This window comes from Sarcophilus harrisii, chromosome 6 (genome assembly GCF_902635505.1).
Source record: "Sarcophilus harrisii chromosome 6, mSarHar1.11, whole genome shotgun sequence".
NCBI lineage: Eukaryota > Metazoa > Chordata > Mammalia > Dasyuromorphia > Dasyuridae > Sarcophilus > Sarcophilus harrisii.
The window spans coordinates 29,009,296-29,036,454 of NC_045431.1; the positions used below are offsets into that span (position 1 = coordinate 29,009,296).

Below are 27,159 nucleotides of genomic sequence, written 5' to 3' on the forward strand. Positions count from 1 at the left end.
CAGTCCATTACACTTTGGGGCCACTCTAATGGTTAGGCAGTTTTTCCTGACGTCAAATCTATGGTTGCCCCTCTGCAGCTTCCTATCAACTGTCCTCCCAGAGAAAAGTTTTAGGCTATTTCTTTCTAGATGCTTGAAGATCTAAACACCTCAGTTTCTTTCAAACTAATTCTTTTCTGGTAGGCCAAATCCCTACTGCATCATTCGCCTCTGGACATACTGCAATGCTGTTCTGAAAACATAGCAGCCAGAAGAAAACACAACATCCCAGATGTGGCTTAGCAAGCCAGAAATGTGGCAAAATTATCCCAACTCCCAGCCATGGCTGCTGCCCCTTTCTAGAAAAGCAGACCAGAATGCTTTGTCCCCTTCAGAAATGCTCTAATCTGTGATGGAGTGAGTGAAGGGTTAAGGGAAGGAGAGACGAAAACGGATGGTGGATAAACGTTAGCTCAAGACGATTAAACAAAAGGAACAGAGACAACAGCAATCATGCTAATCTTTCCTATGTCCTGACAGTCATACAGCACCACACCCCTTTTCCCCAACCAAGGCCTCCCCAGGACTCCCATACACATAAGGAGAGCCAGTAATGGGATTACATACCTACTGGTTTATCTACAGGTAGCATGCCCAAGTACTGCACATGGAACTTCTGTACCAGTTCAGTCTTTGGTGTTGGAAAATCTACTACATGGGAATAAGAAATAACAGCTCTTTATCGGCACTTACAGACCCACATGTTACAATTTAAATTTTTAAAGGCCCTCACACTTATGTCAAAGAGTTTAAAACTCCAACAAAACAAAACAACCCCCTTCCTCAAAACCCAACTTATTAAACCATTTGCTTATTTTCTAAGGGCAAGGATTATAATTCTTATCTACTTTATCCCTCATACTTTGGACCACAAAGTCAGTCATAGCCTTTTAAATTGGCCTTCCCAGATGGGACAGTATTGAAAGCTGCTTATTTTGCTCTCCACTGTAAAAACTGCTATACTCTGCTAGCTTGCTGTCTAGGTTATATTTGGGTCTGGAGGCTATTTAATCATGAAGAGCAGAATCATTGATGTGAAATAACGAACTACACATACAAAAATGTATCAACCCACAACTTCTTTCCCTCCATGCGGGCTACCTTCCCTGAAATAATACATGATTCATAAGGCAAGAAAATCAACATTCTTTACTACTAGTCCGGCAAAAAATCCTATCCCACTGACACGGAGAATTTAAAGCATATGGCCCCGAGGAACACGGAATTTGAGTGCCCCACGGTAGACATTCAATGAATGCTGAACTGAATTAAATTGAATGTAATTTTAAAGAGTAAATGAAATACTATGAAGTACCACCAGACCTTGCAAGTATTTAACGCACCTAGAGAATCCAAGACACAAGCAAACAGGCCCTGCCCTCAGAGGAGCTTACATTCGAACAAAGGACACTGCACAGGTATAGTTATATGCAAAATACACAAACGCATATTTAGCACACACTGGGCAGCTTATAAAGTAACTTTTCTGGGGGACAGTCTAGAAGCTGGGGAGAAACAGGAAATGCTTCAGGCAGAAAGAAAAGATGGGTGAATTCTGACATTTTAAAATAAGAACTTAAAAAAAAATGATGGGCATGGAAGACAACCTAATGGGAGGTCCAGAAATGGGATAACGGGGTATGTGATGAATAGAAAAGTTACTTTGGCTGGATGCTAAGTTTATGGAGAGGAGGGATGTGAAATAAGGGCCGGAAAGGTAGGATGGAGTCGGGCTTTAAAGAGCTTTAAACATTGAGGCAGAAATGACAATATTTGGCAATTAATGAGGAACTGAGAATGATACCAAGACTGTGAACCCAAACACCAGGAAGCGTGGGAGTGCTCATAGGGAAGGCCAGGAGAAAGATAAATTTTAGAGGAAAGAGAACGGGAATAGTTTTGGTCATGTTGAGCGGGAGGGGCCCATGAAGCATCCCAGTTTGATATGCTTTAAAAAATGATAGGTTAGCTGCTCTAAGAAGAAAACAGAAGAAGTCAGGCCTGCTGACCTACCTTGCAAGGGAACATCGAGATTCCCATTGGTTCTTTCCTGTAACGAGCTGCAGGCGACAGCTTTGGCATTCTTCCGTTCGGCCATAATCTGGAGATGAGCAAAAACACTTTATGTGTGCTAGGCTAACAGCTGGGTCAACGCATAGAGTGTTCCATCTCATAATCCTCTTCTCTACTACGGATTCCATCTTTGCTATATTCTGATGGAGACTTGTACTCATCGTTCCCAGGGACAATGTGTAAATGATTATTTTCCATGAATGACAGTCTCCTAATTCTTTTAAATCCTCATCCTTCAACTGACCTCTAATATGAGCGGTGGCCAGAACCAATATATCTGTGTTACAAGTGAGCTGGTCAGCAAACTGGCCAGTGACCGCGGGGACTACTACACATTTATCCTCATGAATGTCACAATTGCAGGGTTACTTTTTGTATATCAAAAAGGTCGATGTTCAAAATGATCAAGTTTGGCAGACTACTACGTTCATCCATGATTTCCAAACTACCTTCTCTTTTTTTGAGAATTACTGTTTCTTCTCTTTATATTCTATTTCAATTGAACAAGAATTGATTAAAGGCTTGCTACATGCAAAACTATGTGATGAGTTCTAGAGGTTCAAAGAACGAAAAGCAGTCCCTGGCCTCGAGAAGCTCACATTCTATTTGGGAGGAGAGGGAAGATGCCAGATAAACAAATTAAGGCTTGATAATTTGGAGGAGGAAGTCTTGAGTACTAAAGTGCTAACAGTTTAACAGCTTAGGAAAAACTTCTTGGACAACGCAGCACCTGAGTACTATAGGCAGCTAGAGATTCTGAATTTTGTCATTCCCTTGTCTAAGGGTTATGGGTCCAATTATTTGTGGCTGAATGGAAGGCAAATCCCAAAGAAAGTCACCGTGGCCTCTGGGATCTTTCCCAGTTGATGTGTTCACATGCCACATTGCCCTAGGAGGGCACGAGCTCCTCGAAGGCTTTGTCTTTGTCTACATGATATTTGACGTCCTGGACGCAGCCCTCACTGGGGAACTGGTGAACGTGGGGAACAAACTTACCTTAGAACAGATTTCGTGGAGACTCGTGGCGATGGCCTTGGCTGGCGTATCACATCGGAAGACGTGACATTTCAAAATCCTGGTGTCTTTATCTCTCGCTACATAAGCAAAATCTCTGTGCAAATAAAATTTGTCGACAGATTAGAATGTCATTCTCTGCCAGTGCCGCTGATTTTAAAGTTAATGGAGCAAGCGCCCAGTACGTCTGAGTCATTAGTGAAGAGAATGTATGTCTTGGTTAGAAAAACAGCATTTTTTAACTGGCTCCTTGAAGCAGGGGGACAGTCTGAAGAATCACATTACAGGGAGATTTAGGATTCAAATTATGGCCTGTTCCTAAGCACGGTGAATCCATGAAGATTCCTACTGAAAACAACCCTTACTAATGTAGGCACAGAAAGGATCATTAAATGGATGGAACAGTCTCGCACATGAATTTGCATGAGTGATGAGACAGGCAAGCCAGCGCAGATGAGACACAGTGACATGGTCATGGCAAAGCTGAGCACCGGAGGGGAAGGGACGCCCAAGAACAGACACCACAGCGGACACTCTCCCCAGAACTTGGGCTTCTCAAAGGCTACTCTGGCTGACAGATCCCAGGCCGCCCGGACACGGGGGCCGGGCTCGGATGCCCCGTGAGCATGAGGCTTGGTTTTAGCGTCTGCTTTACTGATCAGAAAAGCTTTGTCAGCCAGGCCACGTCTGGGGAACAGAATCCTGCCTTTCATTTCTGCTCCCAGCCTAGCCCTGAAATGAACAGAGTTTCATATCTTTTAGCGAAGCTAAGAGCTGCTCTCCTAGCAGACTGGTTCTCTTCAATTTATGCCGGTCAATCTATCATGGGTGCAATCAGAAGAAAACAATTCTGTGAGAATTCTTGAGAATAACTTGGGACTCTTTGTGATCCATAATTAAAAATGATCCTGGGGAGAGCTACCTTTGGGTTCTGCAGCGCCGGCAAGGATGTGGACCTGTTGTTCATGGACAGAAGGCTCTCTGGTAAAACAGTATATCTGTCTTAAGACGGAACCCTTCCCAGAACATGCAGATTATGGCACGAACTGGGGAGGCGGCACTTTGCAAGCTGTGAGTAAGTGAGGGCTGTCGCTTTTCCAAGTTTTTTTGTAGGATTGGCCCATCCTCCTTTAAATATGAACCTCAGCCAGTTGTCCCCATTACACTATGGTAAGATTAGCTTGAAAGAAAATCTCAAGTTACTCACAAGCTGTTCTAAAGTCTTTTTCTTTGCACCAGCAAGTTCAGTTCTTATTTTTCCCAGAGCGGGCTCCATTACTATTTGGCTTTTCTGAATGTAAGCCCTTTCCATATAATGATGAAGATGAGGATGATAGTAGCAGCTGGCCTTTATATAGTACTTAGACTGTGCCAGGGACCATACTTTCCAAACATTCATCTGATCCTCACAACCACCCTGGAAATCGGTGCCATCGTTACCCTTCACTTCATAGATGAAGGAACTGAGGCAAAATCACTTGCCTAAGGCCATACAGCTAGCAAAGGCCTAGGGCCAAATTAGAACCCGGATCCTCTCTTCTGTGTTTAGCATCTAAACCCCTCCATAATCTGCTCTATTTTCCATCCTTGTTTCTCAAAGATAAGAGTTGCTCAGTGTATCAGGAAGAAGTTATCCTTCCCTGCTCATGCTATTCCTTTGTCCATTATTCTTGTCCATTCAAGCCAAGGCAGTTCTAAGCCTCATTTCCCCATGAACTTGCACAATACTGAGATCTATTTGCAGCACAATTTGAAATCGCACTCTGTTTCAATGTTGGCTCTATGTTAGTTTTCTCCATTAGACCACGATGGCTGCAGAGAATTTCAGACTGAGAATCAAATGCCAGGGCTCCCAACTCACTGTGTGACCTTGAATGAATTATGAAATTTTTTTGAATTTCAATTTCTTCTCTGTAACATGAGGAGCCTGAGCTAGAAGGTCTAGTTTTACAACAAGTTCCCTTTTCTTGTTCTAAAATCACATAATTCTCCAACTAAATTTTAAGCTCTTTGAGAATAGGGACCATCTATTGTATGACCATCTCCCCATTTAATCCTGGCATCCACACATGGAAGTATCTGCTGTTGGTCTCCTCTGTCATGGCAGAACAGCCGCACTGCTCACTCTACTGTCTTCCTCTGGCCTAGACTCACGATAATGAACATATAGAGAATTACAGAAACATGGGAGGTTTAACACTGTGTGTGTGGGAGACAGCTCACAAAGTACCTGGTCTGATAACTATTTTACATATGAGGAGGCCGGAGCCTGGGAATGTTATAGGAACTGGCCAAGATCATCTAGTTCGGAGCAGAACCAAAATGCTGAGCTGGCCCTTTCACTACACCAAGGCTTCTTCCACCACAAGGCAGTTCTTCACCTGGGATCCATGAACTTTTTTTTATTTTTTTAGGAAAATGTTTTCATGACCATATTTCATTATAATTGGTTTCTTTTGTGATCTTATATATTTTATTTTATGCACCTAAAAAATATGACTCTGAGAAGAGGTCCCTAGTCTTTGCCAAATAGCCAAAGGAATCCTTGGGACCAAAAAGCCTAACTCCTGTGGGATCCCATGTGGCTTCAACATTTCCTCCCTATTGGAGGGCAGGGAACCAGGATACCATGACCTTCACATTGATGATGAGCTGCAGAGTAAGTATAAGCAAGTCTAAGATAAAATTCTCATTTTTTTCTTGCTCGCCGGTCCTCAGCATCGGACCCTTACATAATATCTGGGACTCACTATTTTGCCTTCTGCTTATCTAGAATATATGAAAATACAACCGCGCTGGGTTTGACTTTACAATTAAGAAAATGTTTAAGAAAATTTACTGTCAAGAATATTTGGGGGGGAGTATGCTTCATTTGTTAACTGAATAAACTGTTTTTAAGAACTCAGAAATTTAAATATGTGTAATCCAAATAATTCTTGCTAATTTAATTGGTTCATGGGAACTTCCAATGTGAAAGCTCCCTCCATTTCACCTCTTCTATAACAGGGAGCAAGAGCACAGAAAGCTTAAATGTTTTTTGAATTGTCATGGGGCAGGATCTGAATCTAAATCCTCAATTCATTAATCCAGCCTTCTATAATCTGCTGTCTCTTTTGCCAATAATACTTATGGTGCTAATGGTCAATGTTCATTAAAAATATTGCTATCTTTTAGTGGTTTAACAAGTATTTACTGGGCAACTATGAAGTTATTATGTGTAAAGCATTATGTCAGGTGGGAATTAAAAGACGACCATGTAAATTAACTTATATCTCCTTTCAATACTGATATTGACTCTATAGAAGGATATCCAATTTCTAACAAAAGTCAAATGTTTCATGCATGGAGAAACAGGAAAGATGCAAAATTTCCATTTCATTTTCCTCACCATTGCAGTTGGCAAGCTTACAAATGCAATAACAGCCAAGTTATACAACTGAGGATAAATTTTTCTGGAACAATAAATACTCAAACAATACAGCAAAGCTATCGCAGCTCAACTTTATGCCCTTCATTCTTACATGGGGTATCTCTTTGGAGTCATTTCTTTTATTAAGCTTAATCTTTCTCTTCCTCAGGGAAACATGATTAATGTTTAAAGTATAACCATCTGGAACATGCCCCTTTCCAAATGCAGCAGTTACACACTTCCCTTTGGGAGAATCTGACAAAATTTCAGTCTCAATTTTCTAAATTCCCTCCCAGGTGAAAGGAAAATACAGTGGGAAGGCTAGAACAGATCTGGGGGCTGAAGAATAATGAAGGACTCATATATCAGGGATTTAACTCCTTCCTCCAAAAAAAAAAAAACTGGCTTTCTCTTTCTCTGTCACCTCGAAGGTTAAAATATTTACATATGGCTATTAATTCTGCCTAGACTGACAACGGAGCTACTACCTAAAATAGTTGCAAACCCACAAAATAGGGATTTGCAAGAAGATAGACAGGTCACAAGTGTGAATTTCCAAAATTTAGACTAGTTGACTGGCTTCCTCTGAGAATGTGAAAACATATGGCTGATCCCAACCAATTATTATTCCAAACAGAATCCAAAAAATTCTCAACTAAATTTCATAAAATAAGGCTTGAGTTTTTACTATTTATCTTCCAACAAAATTCTTTGGCTTAAAACTTGTGTTCCCTATCATTAAACAGCAAGTACACTTAGTAATAGATTATAAAACCAGGAGGTCAGATTTAAATTGTGTTAAATATTCTGATTAAGTCAGCATTGTATTAAGAGATTTCAGAGGAGCATTTAAGAGGAATTTGCTCTTTTCCTTAAAGCCCCTTACATTTTAAGAAAGATGAAGATCATTTTCCCACCTAGCTGTCATTCAATCATGTAAAATATGCAGGGAAAAACCCACTTATAAAGTAAGTATTCATAATAAATTCCTGTACTGACCCTGTCTATTAAATGGATGTCCCATTCTTGTTTATTAAGACCATCACCTCTGTATATAGAGAGATAAATAACATCTTTGATCATCTATCCTTTGGATTATAGTTATTGTGTTCAATTAGTTTTTAAAAAAACATTTTTACGTTGTTATTGTATAGTGTTCTTCTGGACTGGCTTTCTTCACTTTGCACTAATTCAGTCACCCCAGGTTTCTTTGAAACAGCCCCCTTTTTATCTTTTCTTACTGCACAAAAGCCTTCCATTACATTCATATATCACATTTTCTCAGTTCATTTCCCCAGCGAACGGGTTCTCCCATCAATTTCCAGTTCTTTGCCACCACAAGAGCTATTGTAAATGTTTCTGTCCTCTTTCTTTGACCTCTTTGTGGGAATAGGTCAGGTAGTGTTATTGTAGGGCCAAAAAAATTCAAAAATAATTTGGGGGTCATGATTCCAAATTGCTTTCTAGAACAGCTGGACCAATCCACAACTCGTTATCAATGGTGGACTAGTGGATTGAGGGTCACTTTTCAGTCTTACTCCATGGCTAGACCAACAACTATGTTTAAAAAAAGTAATTAGGCGTCTATGGCTTCCTTCTCAGGCTCTCATTTTTTTTAAACTCGATGAATTTAATGTATTTTCTTCGTAAAAAAACCAAAAAGAGCTTTCTTTGATCATTGGGACATTCTATTTCTGTTCATTAAATCACAGTTATAGTTGATTTGATTCTTTTGTCTAAAGATGCATCTCCCTCTTCATCTTGGTGCTTTTGTGTTCTATAGTCAAGCTTTCCTAGAAGTTCTTCTCCCAGAGTAATTTTTGTTCTGCTTGTAGAAAGCATTCATGGCCTAAGTTCTCTTCCTTTTGAGATGAAATCTTTCTACATAAACTTTTAACTAAGGGTTTTCAGTCTCACAGCACTCTCACTTACTGATTCTCAAACTGGAAATTCTAAATCCAGCTAAAGATGATTATGACTGATTTGTCTGCCTTTTCTCCGATATCTCTCCCTGATTTCAGCTTCATTCAATTTTATTAATGGACCATCCTAACACTAATCTACCATTAAACCAATGCTCCTTTCTCTAAATTAGCTTAATTGATTTTGGATATATTTATCTTTTTAATGTTACCTTCTTCCAATAGAATGGAGGCCCCATAAGGGCATGAACTATTTTATTTTGTAGATTTTATCCACAGTGCCTGGCAATTTTTCTTGATCATTCATTTGTGATGTCTGATTCTTTGTGACCCATTTGGGGTTTCTTGGCAGAGATACTGGAGTGGTTTGTCATTTTCATCTACAGTCTGGCAAATAGTAGGCATTTATTAAATACTTACTGATTAAAGTAAGAAATGTGGGTCCTTATGCACCTTATATTCATCTTTCTTCAACTAGTCTGTTACTCAATCTGTCCTATACAATAGTCATCACACATCTCTCTCTTTCTTCTATCTCAAGTAAAATAATATTTGTGAATGCATTTAGCATAGTGCCTGGCACATAATAGGCATTATATAAATGCTTGTTCCCTTTCTCTTCTCATTTCCTCCTGACATTACAAAGCTTATACCAAATCTTGGTCATGTCGTTCTAATTTAGTGAAATTAGCCTGTTTCTTTTATAATACATGTTTTCTCAAGGTGCTACTTTGATAACAGTGACTAAAACTCTGAAATTTTGTATGCACATTACAGTTAAAAGAGGTATTTTCTGCATTGAGTTCTTTATATTAACCCCAAGGTTCAAGATCAAAACCTTTTCAAAGAACACTGTTCATCTGGGTGTGTAATATAATTTTTATTTTTGGATTCTTTTGGTCCATTTCCATAATTATAGACTTTTTGAACTAGATGAGCTATGAAAGATCATCTAAATCCATTGTAATAATATTTCCAATAATAATTACAAGCTAATTTTGCATAAAAGGAGTTTAAGATCTTTAAAAAGTTGTCAAATGCATAGTAAAGGGGCAAATAGCAGAATTACAAATAAATTACATTTTCTCTATAGTTCCAATCTAGTGTTCTTTCCACTACCTGTTGCTTCTGAAAGAATAAGGATTTTTTAGAGGATCTTATTTACAAACTCTGTTCAACTTTTGGCTTTTAAAATCACTTCAATAATTTCTGCATCCTACTTTTCTTCCCTAAACAGACTGTTACAAGAATAGACACTTCCCTGGGTATCTTCCTTGCCTATCACAATCTTCTACCCAGCAATGGCTCTGCTGTCCATGGTACTGTTGCCCAAAGCCAGGCTTCCCCAATAGTAGGGTGGAAAGTGATCCTCACATCATTTCACTAAACAAAGACCATTTATATAAAAATGACCTAATATGGGAGTTGGTTTAAATAAAGCCCATTACATGACTGAATGTTTCCTTCTTCTTAGTGCTGTTGTTGATTTTTATAGAAGATATAGAACAAGATGGGGAATTAGGAGGACTCTAGTCCACTAAGATCAGAGGAAGTATATTATTAAAGAAAAAAATACATTTAAAAGGTCAAAATTCAGGGAACCTATCTCCATCTCCCATGGTCCTTGTCCCTCCTATAATCTTGGCTGAGGTCTGTTTGTTCTAAGGCAGTATTAATCTGAAATAAGTTTGATAGGAAGCAATTAAAAAAGCAATTAAGTAATCTTTGCCTTATGAAATTCACACCATAGACAAGTAAAATTACATAGGAGAAAAGACTTTTTAAAAACCTTCACTAAATAAATGCAAATGTATAAGTAGATCAGGGTAGTTCTTTAGTAAGTATGGGGTATGTGTGTGTAGTACATCTAGCAAGAAAACATTTAGCAATGAGCAGGAATGAAGTAAGGAAATTTCCCTAGAGAAAGTGATCTTTAAGATTTCTCTCCTATCTTCAAATCGCCCCCTTTCTAAGGACTGTTTCCTTATTGCCTATAAACATGTATGTTTTCTCCATCCTCAAAAAACCATTGCTTGATTCATACATTCCCATTAGCTACTGTCCGTGTCTCTCTTCCCTTTTGTGGTTTATCTCCTTGAGAAAGACCATCTACAATCAATGCTTCTACTTTCTTTTCTCTTAACTCTTCAAGAGTTTCTTCTCTATAGTTTGGCTTCTGAGTTCGTCCACACTGCCCTCTCCAGTCGTCAATTGTAAAATCTAATGGACTTTTCTTAATGCTCATCCTTCTTGTCCTCTGACACTGTCAATTATTTTCTTCTCCTTAACTTATTTTCTTCTCTCTTAACTCTCCTTCTTCCTTTCTCTAGGTTTCCATGGTATTACTGCATCCTGGTTCTCCCTTTACCTTTATATGGAACCTGCTCACTGACCTTCATCTAGGTCAAACCCATAAATGATAAAGAGGGCCTAGGACAAAGTCCTTTCCTTCTCCTTTATTCTATTTTCCTCAGTCATTTTATCAGTCCCTATGGATTCAATCATCTTCTCTATGCTCAGATCTACTTATCTAGTCCCACCCTTTCTCCCAAAACTCTAGTTTTACTCCCCAGCTTCTCCATCGGACAGATCAAATTTGATGTCACTTAAATCACCTTAAACTCAAAATGTCCAAAATTGAACTCATCTTTTCTCCTAAACCCTCTCTTCTTCTTAACTTCCCTATTACTGTTAAGGGTACCATCCTCCTCCTAATCACCCAGACTTGAAATCTTGGTGTTATCATCAATTCTTCCCTTTTTCTCATTCCTAAATCCAATATGTTGTTTAAATTGCCTTAATTTTTACTTTCTACAATCTTTCATAGTCCTAACATGTCCTCTTCTCTCCTCTGGTGCTTCAGTCACTCTGGTAACTCATCTCATGTCTGAACTATTACAACAGTTTGCTGGGTGGTCTTCAGATTTCAAGTCTGTCCCCCATGACAGTTCATCTTCCTTCAACTGTCAGATTAATATTACTAAAGTATAGAGGTGACCATTTCCTCCCTCAATACATTGCAAGAGTTCTCAATCATCTTCATGGTCAAATCTGACCCTTTGGCATTCATCACTCTTTATAACCTGGTCCCCTCCTATCTTCCTAGTCTTCTCACACTTGGTTCTTTCCTACATACTATCCAGTAACATAGATATCACATGTGACACTCCATCAGCCAAAACTAATTTTTATTTTCATTCTAATTCTAATTCTCCCTTTAATCCTTATTTTCACTGACTGTTGTCCATGGTGGGAATTTTCTCCTTCCTCATCACGACCTCCCTGATTCCTTCAAATGCCATCTAAAATCTCACCTTCTACAAGACATCTTTCCCGATCCTTCATAATTCTAGTGCCTTCCCTGTGTTGATCATTTCCAAGTGAGTCCATATATCATATCTTGTTTGTATATGGTTGTTTCCAAGTTGTCTTCCCCATTAAATTGTGAGCTCTGGATTGTCTTTTTTTTGTCTCATTATTCCTATTTTAACATAGTGTGTGGCATATAGCAGTTTAGGAAAGGATTATTTCTCTCTTGTTTTTAATAACTAATTATTGAATCAGGATCCAGGGTTTTTCCTCTTTTCTAACCCTAACCCTCATCCAAAATCAACCAGTGTGGCAAATTTCTCTTACAGATTTGCTTAGATCAAGACCTAATCAGACAGTAAAAAAAAAAATTCTAATTTTAAGCTATTGGGTACATTCCTGCTCATTGCGTTTACTCAGTCTCCTTAAGTCAAGATTTAGGTGATCCAAGTCCCATACCCCGTGTTTTACTATATAGCTCACCTTCCACTATAATATTCAACTAATCAGAGGTTGTTTTCATCCTCAGATAGAGTCCCTTTTCAAAAGACTTTATAAAATATTGAAAGTTTAAGACATTTAATCTCTTTGGCTGCAGAGAAGACAATAAGCCAATTTCTGTTGACTGCTTTCTAAACATAGTAATAAACAAAAGTGATTTTAATTTGCCCCAAAATTTGGCCTTTTGGAACTTTTTGATCATCACAGTAGGTACTCAGTAAATGCTTGCCAACTTGACTAGAAGGAGAAAGAGAAGATGTAATTCTGTGTGGGAAGATATATGCAGAGCAATGAAGGAAGAATCACCAGGTAGCTTTTAAATAAAACAAGAAAATGAGCAGTAGGTGGTATAGATGAAGAGAAATAGAAAGAAGAAAGGAAACAAGCACTTATTAAGTGCCAACTATATGCTAGGCACTGTGCTTTACAAATCTTATCTCATTTAACAGCCCTGAGCAGTGGATGATATTATCATATCTCCATTTTAAATAGAAGGAAATTGAGGCAGGCAGACATTAAAGTGACTTGTCTGGGGTCACAGAGCTAGTAACTAAGACAGAATTGAAGCTTATCTTTTCCTTGTTGCCAGGTCAGCACTCTATTCCCTGTGCCCCTTAGGTAGGAAGGAAACCGAAGGAAGAAAATAGCCAACAAGAGATAGACTATCCTCTTTCTAGAAAGTAGTAGAATATAAGCTTGAGGGCAGCAATTTTTTTTTTATTTTTGCATTTTTATCCTTCACCCATAGGACAGTGTCTATAATTATAACAGGCACTTAATAAAAGGCTTAAAATCAGTTTTATCATAGTTAAGTTCAACTTAGATATAGGAGTTGATCTCCTTAGAACTGTAAATCATATGCTGCTGTAGCAATCATATTCATAGTTGGGACTAGTAGCAAAAAGCTTGGGCCCAAACCTTTCATGTGATCAGTGGTACCTGATTAGCCTGAAGACTAAAGGATTGCAGAAGACACTGTTGAGGAACAGTCGGAGATTCGGACAGATGGGAAAGACATAAGAATGCCATGTGATCACTACATGTCTGATGTACATGGTCCATAACTCCATCCTTACCCATCTCCCCATCAATTAATAAGATGGAAGCAAAATACATAGAGGAAAGGGGAGGAACCCATAATTAAGGCAAATGTGATGATATCTCTGAATTGCTTTATTTCCGAATTAGGAATAAAAATAAAACTAACTTCTTAGGGCAGAAACTATTGACTATATATGCAGATGTAGCACCAAAGCTAAGGAGAAATGAGCCCATTTGGCAGTAATGATCATGAGAAATGAACATTCACCTCAGAGAGCAAATTTCCTTTATACCATGAATGCATGGATCATGAGGAGTAAGCAATTTTTATTCCTCCCCTAGTAGGATACTGCTTGCTCCTCCTTTTCTCTGTTTATAAAAATTTTCCCCAACAGCAGGGGTGGAGATTTTATTCTCCAACATTTGGCTCCCACCTTCCCCAAACTATAAGACTTTCTTTGTTTTCTTCTTGTTTTTAAAAACTTAATCCCACGGAATGTATGCCAAATGTACACTCCGACAATTCTCAAAGTTCATTGTTCTCTTCTCTCATTTCACAATTGTGTTTTTTTGTCTGCAAGCCCAGAAAAGGGATCACGGGTTCTAGAGGGTAAGAGGAGGGCCCTGTGAGGTCACCTTGATTAATATATATATTATGCTAAGTAAATTCCCATCAAAACATTTTCAGTATTTGAAATATGCAAATTGAAGATTAAAGATTCCAGCACCTGGAAATACTCAAGGAGACTCAGGTGGGAGGAAAGAGAATGTGGTAATTCAGGGCTAATTTTACCCTAATTAGAGCAATTAGACAAAGCTGTATCATCAAATGGACACTTGCTAGCCTGACCAAGTCCGAGCTGAGGATGTCATCTCTGACTTAAGCTTCTCTTTGCTCCTAGGAGCCAGAAGGTGGTATTAAGATGCTCTGGATAACTACCAAGAAGCATCATCTCACCTCCCCAGCTAGCAATTCTTTTTCAAGAATTGATTAAAAAGCAGTCAAGTATGTAAACTTCCCTCCTTTCCAGGAACTGCCCACAAATCTTCGCCTTCTCTTTCAGTCCTACCAGAACTCCAGAGCTTTAACATTTAAAGCAAAGGATACTGGGCAGAGGGATGATAGAAGCACAGCCTAACATCAGGGAAATGTCATTCTAGGATAGCCACTGTACTGGCAGCTCAGTTTCAATCATACTAAGAAAAATCTCAAGATTTTATGTGTGATCAACTCCAAAACAGAGGCAAGTAACCTTGATGATTCTGACTAAAATTAGAAATAAACCTGATCATCCTCATTCTGAGACAGAGAGAAAGGAGGGAGGGAGAAGGAAAAGGAGAGGGAGAGATACACACACAGAGCCAGAGAGCTGGAGACAGAGGGACAGACAGAGGAAGAGGGGGAGGGAGGAAACGGGAGGAGAGTTTTTTTCCCCAACAAATGTGGAATAGACTCCTGATAGAATATTGACTAATATTAGCTGTGTTTTTAAAATTACTTTTTAAAAGTTTATTTTCAAAACATATGCAAGGATTATTTTTCAACACTGACCCTTGAAAAACCTTGTGTTCCTATTTTCCTCCTCTTCCTCCCACCCCCTTCCCTAGATTAGCCCTGGCTTTAAATTTTGTAAACAAACATTCTTTTTTAAAAATTTTTTTTAAATTTTAATTTTTTAATACTTTTTAGCACTCTTCACTTTCTGAATGTACAAAAATAGGCAGCCAGCTTTGGCCTTTGGCCCAGGGCACAGAGTTTACAGTAATTTGCCCATCTCTCTAGATTCTAAATAGTACAAAAGAAGCTAACATACATTGCAGCCCAAGGCGTTGGCTAATAATGCCGTGTGTAAACATATCAGTGACAACGGTTGTGGTTTTAAAGAATACTAAACTTTTCATATCAGAAATGGGGGAAGGGAGGAAATTAGAGGAGAAAGGAGAAAGAGAGAAACGTGGGAGGGAGAAAAAGAAAAGAGGGAAACTCGAGGGGAAAGGAAAGGGGAGGAGGGAGAGTAAGAAAGAAAGAGGCAAGAGGAGAGGAAAAAGAGAAGGAAGATGACTGGAGAAAGATTTTCCAATACTTTGCTTTAGATGATCTGCTCAGATAACAGGGGTTAACAAAGGAATGGAGTAGCAACGTCTGTGGCCAGGACCACTCACTTTCAGTTATGATCTCAGAGGACTTACATGCTCTCTGAAGAAGTAACTATAACATCTCAAAGCAAGAAGCGCTTTGCTACATGACATGGTACACAGCCTAAGCGAAAATTTCCTCCATGTTTGTTCACAAACACCTTAACCGGATCCTCCTAGTCGTTAGCATGAATTAGCAAGTTCCCCTCCGTGTTTAATCACTCAGGACCACACTGCCAAACAGACTGAGTGTCCGAAGCATTTGTTTCTAAGGACGGCTTGGGAGGAAAACCAACAATGTCCTGCTTTTAGGAGACAAAGATGACTGTGATCATGGCGTGACTTTATGGAGAAAGCAAGTGAGCATTGCCAGACAAATAAACACCGAAGATGGAAAAAAAAAAAAAAAAAAAGAATATCATTTACCTCTCTCTGAATCCAGGACAGCATGAAGGAACAGAGCAAAAACAGCACGTTAGCATTCACATTCACAGGGAGGGCAGCTTTTGGCATATAATGAAATAGCATTTACCACCCAGGCTTTTTCACCCAGCTAATTACTGCAATCAGACCCCTTTCCTTTAGTTATTTCAGCTGAACTCAATCACACCTAAGTGTGTATTTTGGGCAGTGTACGAGGAAGCCAAGAGAGATCAGCTAAATTTACAAGGCAGCATACCAACGTGGGAAAGTAATCTGGCTTAAAATATCATGGGCAAATAGGGGGAAAGTCTTGCAGTAAACATTCCCATACTGCATCCTCATTTTGTTTCCCCCTCCTATCAAAAGAAAAAAATCTGATATTTTAAAGGGACTCGTGAGATGAATTTTGTGGTGATAATAATCATGTAAAAATATGGTAACAGTTAATAGCTAACATTTATATAGTGCCCACTACATGCCAGGCATGATGCCAAGTATCTTACAGATCTCGTCTCATTTGATCTGGACAGCAGCCCTGGAAGGTAGGGAATATTATTTCCATCTTACAGGTAAAGAAACCCAGGCAAACAATAGTTAAGTAACTTGTTTAGGATCACACATTTAAGACTGGATTTAAATTCAGGTCTTCCCAACTCCAGGCTCAGAACTCAACCCACTGTAGCCCCAACGCCGTCACCAACAGCTGAGATGGTTTTATTGCCATTTCAGACATTAGATGTAGCTACCTTGTTTAGGTCTATTTTTCATTTTCTTTGCTGGTGGATTGGAAAGAATAGGGCAATCACCATTCATTCATGGAGACATTCTCCAAATGGGGTGTTGGGGACAGAGCAGAGTTTGACCAAGTCACGACGAGACAGGAGGGAGAGAGATGAGGAATGAAGGAGGGAGAGAGGGCGGGAGAGAAAGAACAGGAGACTAGAGCAGGCTGAGCAGGAGACAGGAAGTGGTCAAGACTGAGGGAGAGAAAGGGCACTTAGGGAGCAGGGAGGAACTCCCGGACCCTGCAAAGCCTTCTCAGGACACACCACAGAATCACTGTCCTAGGAAGAGGCTTTTAACTCACCAACCCATAGTAAAGACAAGCTTATTCTGTTCTTGACAGCCATTAAACAAGGAAGAATACTCAAGACCTGTTAAAGACCTTAGCTTAGCGAGGCCCGGGTCTCCCACCGCTTCCAGGGCCATCTCCCATCCAGATCTCCATCTGGCCCTCGGATGGCTCTGGAGGGGAAGGTGAGACAGGTGACCCTGCCCAGCCTCCCTCCCTCAAATCCAATTCACTTGCGGTCACGACGTTACCTCCCCGATGTCCCGGCAGTTTTTGATAATGAAGGACAAACAGCAACTTCTGGGACATCAAAAGTATGTCATAAAATACCTTATACAGAGAGCAGCTAAGAGAACCAGCAAATGTCATTAAAACATGAGGAAAAGGCAAAGCTTATCCCTCAGAGTGCACACACCTGTGGCTGCCATGCTAGATTAGACTTCTGGGCTCTTAACTTAAAGCAGAAGGTAAATATTAACATCTCTTAATGGTATGTCTCAACCACATGTCACAGGGTGAGCAAGAGCCCTGAATGAGTCCTCCTCCTCTATGGTGGGAACTTTAAAAAATATATTTTGATAATTTCATAAGATTAATAATCTTGGTAATCCTATATAATTGATTTTTTGCATTCAAAAAATGATTTTGGGAAAAGGAGTTCATGGCCCCCAAACCATGAAGGACCCCCCTCCTCTCTGGGGCTTATTGGTGAGCATGTTGGACTTTGCCTCTACAGGACAGAATCTGGAGAGTAAGGCAGCTCAATGGGGAAGAGTTTAGAATTCAAGAGTATGAATTATGGCTAATTGTGGAATCACGGGCAAGGCAACTCATTACTCTTCAGTTTTTTCCAACATAGATATATGAGAATTATAAAATATCTATTAAGGTTGTTCTGAGGAAAGTACTTTACAAATCCTAAGTAACCGAGAGGTGTTACTAATGTCAGAACATCCATTCATTTCTTTGCTAATATTTAAAAATTTTGCATCAATATTCATTAGGGAGATTGGTAATTTTCTTTCTCTGTTCTGGCTCTTCCTGGTTTAGGTATAAGTGCCCTATTTGTGTCATAGAAGCATCCACGCTTTTCACTGACCCACCAAACTCTGCTCCTATTGCCTCATGACCAAGTTATCGTAGATCCTCTCTTCCAACAAGCAGAACAGAGCTGGGCATCCTGCTGGACATGCAGTAAAGGCTCTGTTTTGGGGGGATCCCAGCTTTGCAGCTGGTAGGGTATCTTTAAGGTTGCCTGGTCTAGCCCCCAAGGTTTGAGATCCCAGACAAGAGAAGTGACTTGTCCAACGTCACCCAACAGGAGCTGGACCGATCTGCTCCCAGACCCTCCCATCTAAGGTCGTTGTCCAGGGGCCGGGGCCTCTCCTGAGCTCTCCATCAGCCCGGCTGCAGCTGAACAGATGGGGACCAGGGCAGGGACAGCGGCCTAGAACAGGGCTTTTGTTTTCAAGTTCTGACAGGACGCTGACCCCCAGCTGTCACCTCCCAGTAGGGGAGTACTGCAGGAGGGCCGCGGAGCATCCTGGGCTACAAAGTGTTTTTCCGGAGCTTCTAGAGCTGTGCTTGGGACTGGTTCTTCCCAGGCTGGAATCTCCACAGGACCCTGTTATTCTCCAACAAGACAGGTCCTCTCTTGGGGACTTCTGGGTACTTTTCATCCCCTAGGCTGGGGGAGAAATCTTCTTTTCACAAGGTGAAAAATAAAACTTGAGACTCCAGAACAGGGTTCTTAAATCTTTCCTTGTGTTGTGTCACAGACCCCCTCAACTTATGGATCTTTCTCAGGATCAGATAAAATAAAATAGAAAAAGATTACAAAGGAAACCAATTATAAAAATACTTATCAGAATTTTAAAAAAAGTCCATGGACTCAGGTTAAGAACCCCTGAATTAGAGGTTATCTAGGTCAATCTCTTCCTTTTAGTGATGAGTTCAGAGAAATGACACTGGCTGAAGGTCACAGAGGCAGGGCTGGGCGGCGGCTCTGTGCTTGAACACCACGCAGAGGAGGCCAGATTCATCTGGGAATCAGAACCAGCTCGGGGGCAAACTGGAGCCAGACCCATGGGAAGTCCTTGCAGGGTTCACTGGCTGAGCCTGGAATCCCTCGCTGGGCCAGCAGACATTGAGCCCCAAAGAGCGAAGGAGACTTCCTCCTCTGACCCACTTCCCTCTGCCGAGGGTATCTCTGATCATCTCAGCCTGGCCCAGTGACTGCACCTGAGCGTACCACTGTGTAATTGATTACCCCCCATCCCCTCTCTTACTGTCCACCCAGAGCTCGGTTCTCCTGCTCCCACAAACACACCCAGACCATCTAACTCGGACAAAACTCAGAGAAAAGGTTGATATACTAGAGTAACTTCGGGAGCCATCAAGAGACAGACCCAAATCTAACACTCTCCTCTTAAGGGTCTCATCAGAGCAGCCACAAAAAGGGAAGGAGAAGGGACCTTGGATTAATTTTCATTCAAGATGATCTGGGATCCTTTCCTGTTCTTTTGCTTACATTGTGGAAAACATCTATGTTTCTTTCACTTAATGGTGAAAAACCCAGTATTGATGCAAATTTTAAATTAGATTGGGGACAAATTCACTGATCTAACTGATACATATGCAGGAACATTCTTTCCTGAAAGCAGACCTTAAAAAAGTAAAAAAAAAAAAAAAGTTTCCAATGCCGTTAAATGCCAAATTTATGGAGGGAGATTCTCTTTTGATCGAAGGTGACACAGTTTCAATGCCCCAGAGAAAACTTGCTATTAATAAAGATTTTTCCAAGAGATATTTAAAATATCAAAGTCATCAAGATTACAACCGTCTTACATAATTAGCTCCCCATGTATATCTACCAGAGAAACTCCTTAACCCAAACTTACTCCGTGCAAAATCTGAGACTAAAGGAAGTTAAATTTAGAGCTAAATATATTTTATTTTTCCTTTGCCATGTAAGAATGCAGCACGAAAAATGAAAGTGATGCTGTGCTAAGGCTGAATAACTCATGATTGCCTCATCAGGATGTCCCTGGTCGCTGCTTAGGATTTGGGATTTAGATATAATTTGCAATATTTCCACTGAAAAAAAAAGCCAACCCTCTTAGCTGAAAGAAGACAAATGCTTGACACTGTTACTGTAAATCCCAATGAGTAATTCCTTGTAAAAGCATCACAATGACAATGACCGTCAGCCAATGGAAACAAAGCGGATGCCCCATCCTTCTGCTTCCTTTGAGCCTCCAAGCCCCCGACTCCACTACCAGACTCCTAGCCAATGCTTTCCACTATTAGGTTAAAAACCCAGTCTCTCCATCTCCATCACTCTCTGGGACGTCTGTCTAGACCACAGTGGATTCTCTGCTGACAGCCTCTTCCGAGTGTTGAGTCTGGCCACTGTTGACTTGTGTATTGTCACTTTTTATAGAATTCAAAGGAACCTCCGAAGTCTGGACCAGAACAAGAATCCCTCTCCTCCCTCTTCCCCACCATATTCTAGCCCTGTACAAGCCTGCAACAAAGGCTCTGATTCAACTTTGCCTGATGCCATAGAACCCATTGCCTCCCAGAGGAAGCTCATTCCCCATCTGGAACACTCTCATGATGTCAAGCCCACAGCAGCTTCTTTGCAACTTCAATCCATGATTTTTCTCTCTTTTGGAGCATCAAGGACAGTAAGTCTACACATGTGTGGACAGAGCTCAGTCCAGCACCACACATATGCTTAAAAGTGCTTTCTAGTAACAATGAGGAGGATGAAAGAACATTGACAGCATTCTTGGGCTCGTCTACCAGGCAAATGTGAAATCTGTAAGCCAGGGATTCTTAACCTGAGATTTATGGACTTCAAAAAGATGTTTTGCTAACTTGACTTGGATAGAATTTTCTTCATACTCCTTTGCTTTTATTTTATAAACTTAACATGATTCTGAGAAGAGATCGCTGTTTCCGCAGAATTTCTTAGGGGTCCCTGACCAGAAAAAGGTTATTTCTTTTCCTCAAACTTTCCTCTATAAATATCATCTCTAACTATGCTGAGAGTTCTGGAGAGAGGTACAACTGAGGATGGGGTGATTTAGGAAAGCATTAAAACTTGACAAGCGGTGAGGAGTAGAAAACAGAACCCTTAATGTCACCTTCTACTTTTCCAAGCATTACCCTCCCTATGACATCATGCTGTCCCTTGACTGTGTCAGGGAACAGGCTAGTACATCCTGCCCAAACAGTGAGAATTTTGAGTAAAACAAAGTCCACCAAGATGCAAAACATTTAAAACTCAGTTGGGCACGCCCGTGGGGATCTCTGCATGGTGGACCTCGGACCTCGTCACAGAACTTCCTGAGGAAACAGGGAGGGAGTGAAGGGCGTCACAAGCTAGCAAGAACTAGATATCTCTGAAAGGAAGGGAATTTACGGAGGTGTCAGCTTTCCATTATGCCAGATTAGAAAGGTGTTCTGGCTACTGGAGACAAAAGCAAACCCACGGTTCTTGATTCATTCTCAAGGGGCATATAAACTGCCACTCATGGAAAAAGTAAAATTGGTAAAAATAGGCCCTATATGTGACACTGGGAGATTATGCTTCCAGAAAGCAGAGATGTGGGAAAAAAACAAACACTTAACGCCAAATGAGTTCATAGACAGTTCTCACTTTTGTCTTCTACAAATTTAACTTTACATAAAGAATTCTGAAAAATCCACATTCTGAAAACCCCCACTTACAATGACTTGACTATCCTGGGCTCTCTTTTGGCTTTTGCCTCTCCATTCAGCACTCTGTGGCCTCCACCCCTCACATCAAAACAAAACAAATAAAAAACTAAGAAAATAAACCCTCCAAGCGAAAGCAGAATGGACAAGTGGAGTCATGGCGGCCACTAGACCAGGGTTGGGCTCGAGACTTTGGGTGGCAAGAAAGGGGAGCTTTGCCCCAAGCTGCCACCTACACATCTGGCTCCATGTACCTTGTTTTGTATTGGTCAGCACTCAGTCTACATGTTTGTCCCCAGTTCCCATGAGTCACCCATCCTCTCCCCTACATTTTCATGTCCGGCGCCCACTGCCTGGCTTCCCTGCCCACCATGCTCTTGTCCATTCCAGTCAGTCTAGCCCAACCCCTGACACATTCTGTCTCCTATCACCATCCACCCCATGTCTCTCAACTATATGCCGGTCCCTTCCTGCCCCCCTCTCTCCCTCATATCTAGGGCAAATTCACTTTATGAAGAGATCTACAGAATAGAGAACTCTTTATAATTCACAAAGCAACAGGGCCTTGGGAGGATGTGAAGACTGTCACAGAGTTATGAGACACCTGGCAAGGCACCTTGGGGCACACTGCCAGGGAGGCTCCCCAAGGCAAAATTAAAGAGAGTCCAGCCAATTAAAGGGAACCAAGAGAGCATGCTTCATTCTTCAGGGCTTTGTTCCAAGTCCCACTTCCATTCCTTTATCTCCTTCATATTTTCTCTCAGTTGTTCAGTCTATTTTTACTACATGGTCAACTGAAAAAATGTTTAGGATCTTTAACTATCAGAGATCCTCAAATCATTTCTATTTGGTTTCTTCCTTTCCTTTTTCCCTCCCTGCTCCTCCCTTCTCTCTTTTTCTCCTTCCCTCTTTCCTTCCTCTCTCCTTTCCCCTCTGTCTCTTCCTTCTTTCCTTCCTCTTTCTCTCTTCCTCCTCTTCCTCATTTTTTTGGTACTTATATTTGAGTACAAATATGTCTGATATTCTGTGAGTTCCTAATACTTCAAGGAATTATAAAACCAATTTATCAAAATTTGATTTAGGAAAATCTCCTAACTTTCATATGTCATTATCCTACTGAGCAGACCAGAATCTAGCTGCTGAAGCCAGGAAAACCTGCATTCAAGCTGTGATCCTGGACAAGTCATTTAACTTCTCTATGTTCTAAACAACTCACAAAGACTGTGAGTCTAAATGGCAGAAAGGGGCCAACCTGCACTGGTTATTGTTGGAGAGGGTTTCCTTATCTGGGAGTGCTTACATGAGTGAACTGAGCAGTGTGGTCCCTATTTCTACCTTTAACTCATGATTCTTCCCTACTTCCCATTCTATGCGGCAAATTCAATTAGATTATCAACTCTTCACTGAATGCACATACATGCTGTCTCAAGCTCACTGAATCAACCATGTTTTGGTCTGGAGGTAATAATGATGTCACAGAACCTCTGAGTGCAATGGAACCTTCAGGGTGATCTAGTCCTACTTGTCAGTGAATAAGAATGCATTCTAAACTACATTCTGCCCCCAAAGTGGACATCTAGTCTTTGCTTGAAGACATCAAGCGAACTCTTTCCGTTTGGTAGTAAATTAGACATCTCTAGGGGCTAGAACAACCAACCATTTGCCTCAACAACCTTATAGAATGAAAAAGTACATTTAAATACTATAATAGACACTGGATACCAGAAAACAAAGGAGCTGTCACCTATTCCTTTTGGTTATGACAACAGGAACTTGAAAGCATGTTCAATTTTGGATAAATGAGAGCCGACTGTATTTCTTCTCTCCAACTACATTAAGGGATTTGCTTCGGCACTTTAAAAATGATTTTTAGTTATCATGTGATCTGAAACAATACTAGTAAAACATATTTCCCTTCTCTGGACAGCAACTGAGCTCAGTGAACATTATTATTCTCTTGAGAGTCTATTTGAAAGCAGCGCAAATCTATGTTTCCCGATCGTCTCCATGGTAAACAACATTAGCTTTTCCTGGGCTTTAAAAGTTGATGCCTTTTTCGAAACATTTATCAAAGTGAAAAACAGTTTCTCTCCTCCTCAAGAAAATGCTCTATAAATTCCTTCGGTATGCAGATCAATAACACAATTGACTTCCGAGATAGTCTTCTTGCCGTCTACCCTAAAAGAAAACAACTTTTTGCTTACCATTTAAAACCAACTGAATGTATCAGCCTGGATTATGTAATCAATAATAAATATAATAAATTATATAATAAAAAAGACTATAACACATATACCAAAGGACGGAGTTAAAAGTTGCTATAATGTCTTGGAAGGACCTAGTCTCTGGGCTTGCTTTGAATAAACACGGAACCTCTCTGTTTATTAGTAAGTTTACTTTTTTCCGGTCACTATCCTCCCATACCAACTTGAAGAAATAAATGAATATGAAAATGCCAAGGGGATAAGCTTTCAACCACAGAACTAAAAGGAAAACTCAGTAGAAGGGAGTTATATTTGTGCCGAATAGATTTTCGGGAGGTCAATTTCTGAGAATCTTTCCAGGTTTTCCAGAAGATGGCTGCATAGCCTAAAGAAAGTGGACTTCACTGCAGCCCCTGAGATTGCAGCCAAACCCAGGTGAAAATTTGCATTTATTTACATTACTGAGAGGAGGTATGGTCTAGAGACATAGTCCCCAAATTCTCCAGCAAATTTTTAGCAATCTGCAAGTTTTCCAACAAAAGGTCTTACTTTTAGGACACAACCTAAACATCTTAAAAATTCAAATCCTGATGACCTTTTCTTTGTCTCAAGCCTCTCAGGCACTTTTTTGAGGTCCAGGTCTAACTTCCTGAGCTTCTGAGGAGCTGAGGTTACAGAGTGCTGGCTGATTAGTCTATAGCAGAGAATTGATACATTACCCGCCTAGAACATCATTTGTTCAGGTTGGGAAACCACCAACTATATAAGATATCTTAAAGTCTATTTCAAAGCCCAACAGCCCACGAAAGAAGGCAATCCAAACATCCAGAAATGGACCATTTTTAGGTAACTTAGCAAACCGATCCCAACTTGAAAATGACAGAATCGGGCTAATTGAGGGCACAAATGTCCTGTCGCTGCTCTTTCCCCCTGCAATTATCTAGGCTGTCATAACTTATTCATCCCTATACACATATAATAAATATTCTAAGATAACTAGGCAAGGCCTCAGAAAGATTGGCAAGTGCAATCACTTCGTTCCTCCTCATCTGCTTATGATACCAATTACATAACTTTTAGTGGGCTACCTTGATGAGTATTTCTAAGAAAGGAAAACACATATAATATACTCAACAAATTTTGCAAGTGTTCGACACTTATGTTTCAAGGCTAGGGTCCCATAAAAATGAAAGCATTTGAATCTCACAAGTCTAAAGGAGTTACAAATAGAAGCACTTTTGAATTATGAAAGGAAAAAAGACACACAACAAGAAAACACTAAAATACTTTAGTGTTTACTGTGAATATAAGGGGAAAAGGCATAGACTTTTAAAATGGCTACCAGGAAATAAATATTTGTTTTAAAAAATGGCTCCTAGAACTACTACTTGCAGAGGTACTAAGAATATTTATGATTAAGTCAAAGAGTAAGAGTTGTCATAAAACCTTAGCTGTTATCTGATAGTCTCAGTACCATAGTGCCCAGTTTCTGCCACATCCCGGGGAAAAGTACTATTTTCAAGGAAAATTAACTTGTAAATTAATTATAAAAGATTGTTCATCCAACTTGGAAATGCATGGATGATTCCACGCAATTTAAGTCATGAAACAATTACATCTTCTCTTTTTTTTCCTTCCTTCCTTCCTTCCTTCCTTCCTTCCTTCCTTCCTTCCTTCCTTCCTTCCTTCCTTCCATCCATCCATCCATCCATCCATCCAGTAGTGAAGAAGCTCTGAAATGTAGTGGGAAAAGTAGCAGAAACTGAGCCAGTAAATTGAGGTCTGGAGTCCTTGCTCTCCCATGGTGACTGTGTGACCCCAAGAAAGAAATTTTCTCTAGATGTTCCCCTTAGTGTCTTCTTCAATTATGTAATGTGGGGAATGAATACCACCCAGTATTGCTGTGAAGATTCCAAGACTTGCACAAGATAGCGCTTTTGTAAAATATGAAACATGAATACAAAATTGTGCTGACAACGGAATGAAGAAAACTCTCATTCATTTTCTATATGACACTAAGCTGAGTTGATGAGATTTCAAAATAACCTCAGCAAGCTAGAAGAATGAGCAAATGCATAAACGTCAGTTTGGAACCTAAGATACACAAACTTCTTTGCACACTTCAAAGTACTCCAGAAATGTCTGCTATTACTACTCCAGCTGCGGCTCCTGGGAACCTTTTGTGTACATGAGCAGGAAATGTTCAGGTCAAAAACTTGTACTGTGTCTCCCACAATCCCCTTATTTCTGCGTACTTACTACGTGAAGACAATACTGCAAAAATATATATTAACAATCCAGATGGGGGAACAGAAATCTGACTTGTAGCAGAAGTTATAATCTAGATCTTAAAAATGGAAAATTAAATCTTTTCATGCTTCATGCTTCCTACATACCTATCTCCAAATAGCTAATTGTATTTTTTCATCTGTTTTATCCATCTCAGTCTAAACTGTTTAAAAGTGATACAAAGAAAAAGAAAAGGACATATGACAAGCTAGCAGTCTGCATTTATATTATATTAGAGGCTAGTCTTTATATAAAGTGCTAAACCTAGAGTCAGGAAGACTCAAGTTCAAACTCATCTGATCAGCTGAGTGATTTTGGACCAGTTACTTGATCTCTGTCTACCTCAATTTTCTCATCTGTAATGGGATAATAACATTTCCCAGATTAATGATAATGATAATAAAATTATAGTTTCCCAGGATATGTGGCAAAGATCAAAAAATGTAAAGAACTTAACAAACCTTAAAGTACCATAACAAGTGCTATTATAATTGGTCATTATTAGAAACATGATCCTTAAATACTCTAGGTAGAGATTTTTTAAAAGATTGAAATGAAAATTTCAGGTCATCTCTTGATTGTTCAAGTAAGGAACATTAAAACCTAACCTTGTTTTATGCAAGAGTTCCCCCCACAAAACCTTTTCAGAAATTCTAGTAAATAGTACAGAGAAGTTTCAGTTCCTGTCAGCCTTCCCTGCACTAAGGAATGGCTAAGAGGGAGCCAGAAGTGGGGACACAGAAGTGGGGAATCTCAGGGAAACCCCAAGCTGGATGATCAGTACCAGAGGAGGAGAGAGCTCCCAGGCTTGGGAAGGAAAGCCCCCTGGCCTGGGGAAAGGTGGTCTCCTTTAGGGGCTTTTAAAACAAAGAAGCAGCAAATCTGAAAACAGGAGAAATTCAAACCCAGTTTGGACAACAGTGCTAAGAGAGGCGAAGTACATTCTGATGTACGGCCGAGCTGCTGGGAGGGGGCTTGGGAGCAGGGGAATGAAGACCTTCT

At 40.1% G+C, this 27,159-nt stretch overlaps 1 protein-coding gene across 15 annotated transcripts in view; it reads right to left on the reverse strand.

Moving 5' to 3' along the window:
- APBB2 (amyloid beta precursor protein binding family B member 2) overlaps positions 1-27,159 on the reverse strand; it is a 433,360-nt gene that overhangs the window by 9,939 nt on the left and 396,262 nt on the right. For 8 of the 15 annotated variants that reach the window (XM_031942132.1, XM_023506024.2, XM_031942134.1 and 5 more), the window contains 4 exons: positions 15,871-15,876; positions 3,109-3,223; positions 2,053-2,140; positions 607-690 (listed from right to left, as the gene is read on the reverse strand). In XM_031942132.1, coding sequence (XP_031797992.1) covers positions 607-690; positions 2,053-2,140; positions 3,109-3,223; positions 15,871-15,876 — 293 coding nt within the window. The remainder of the gene's footprint in view (positions 1-606; positions 691-2,052; positions 2,141-3,108; positions 3,224-15,870; positions 15,877-27,159) is intronic. The other 7 variants (XM_012552270.3, XM_031942135.1, XM_031942137.1 and 4 more) reach the window with 1 other exon arrangement.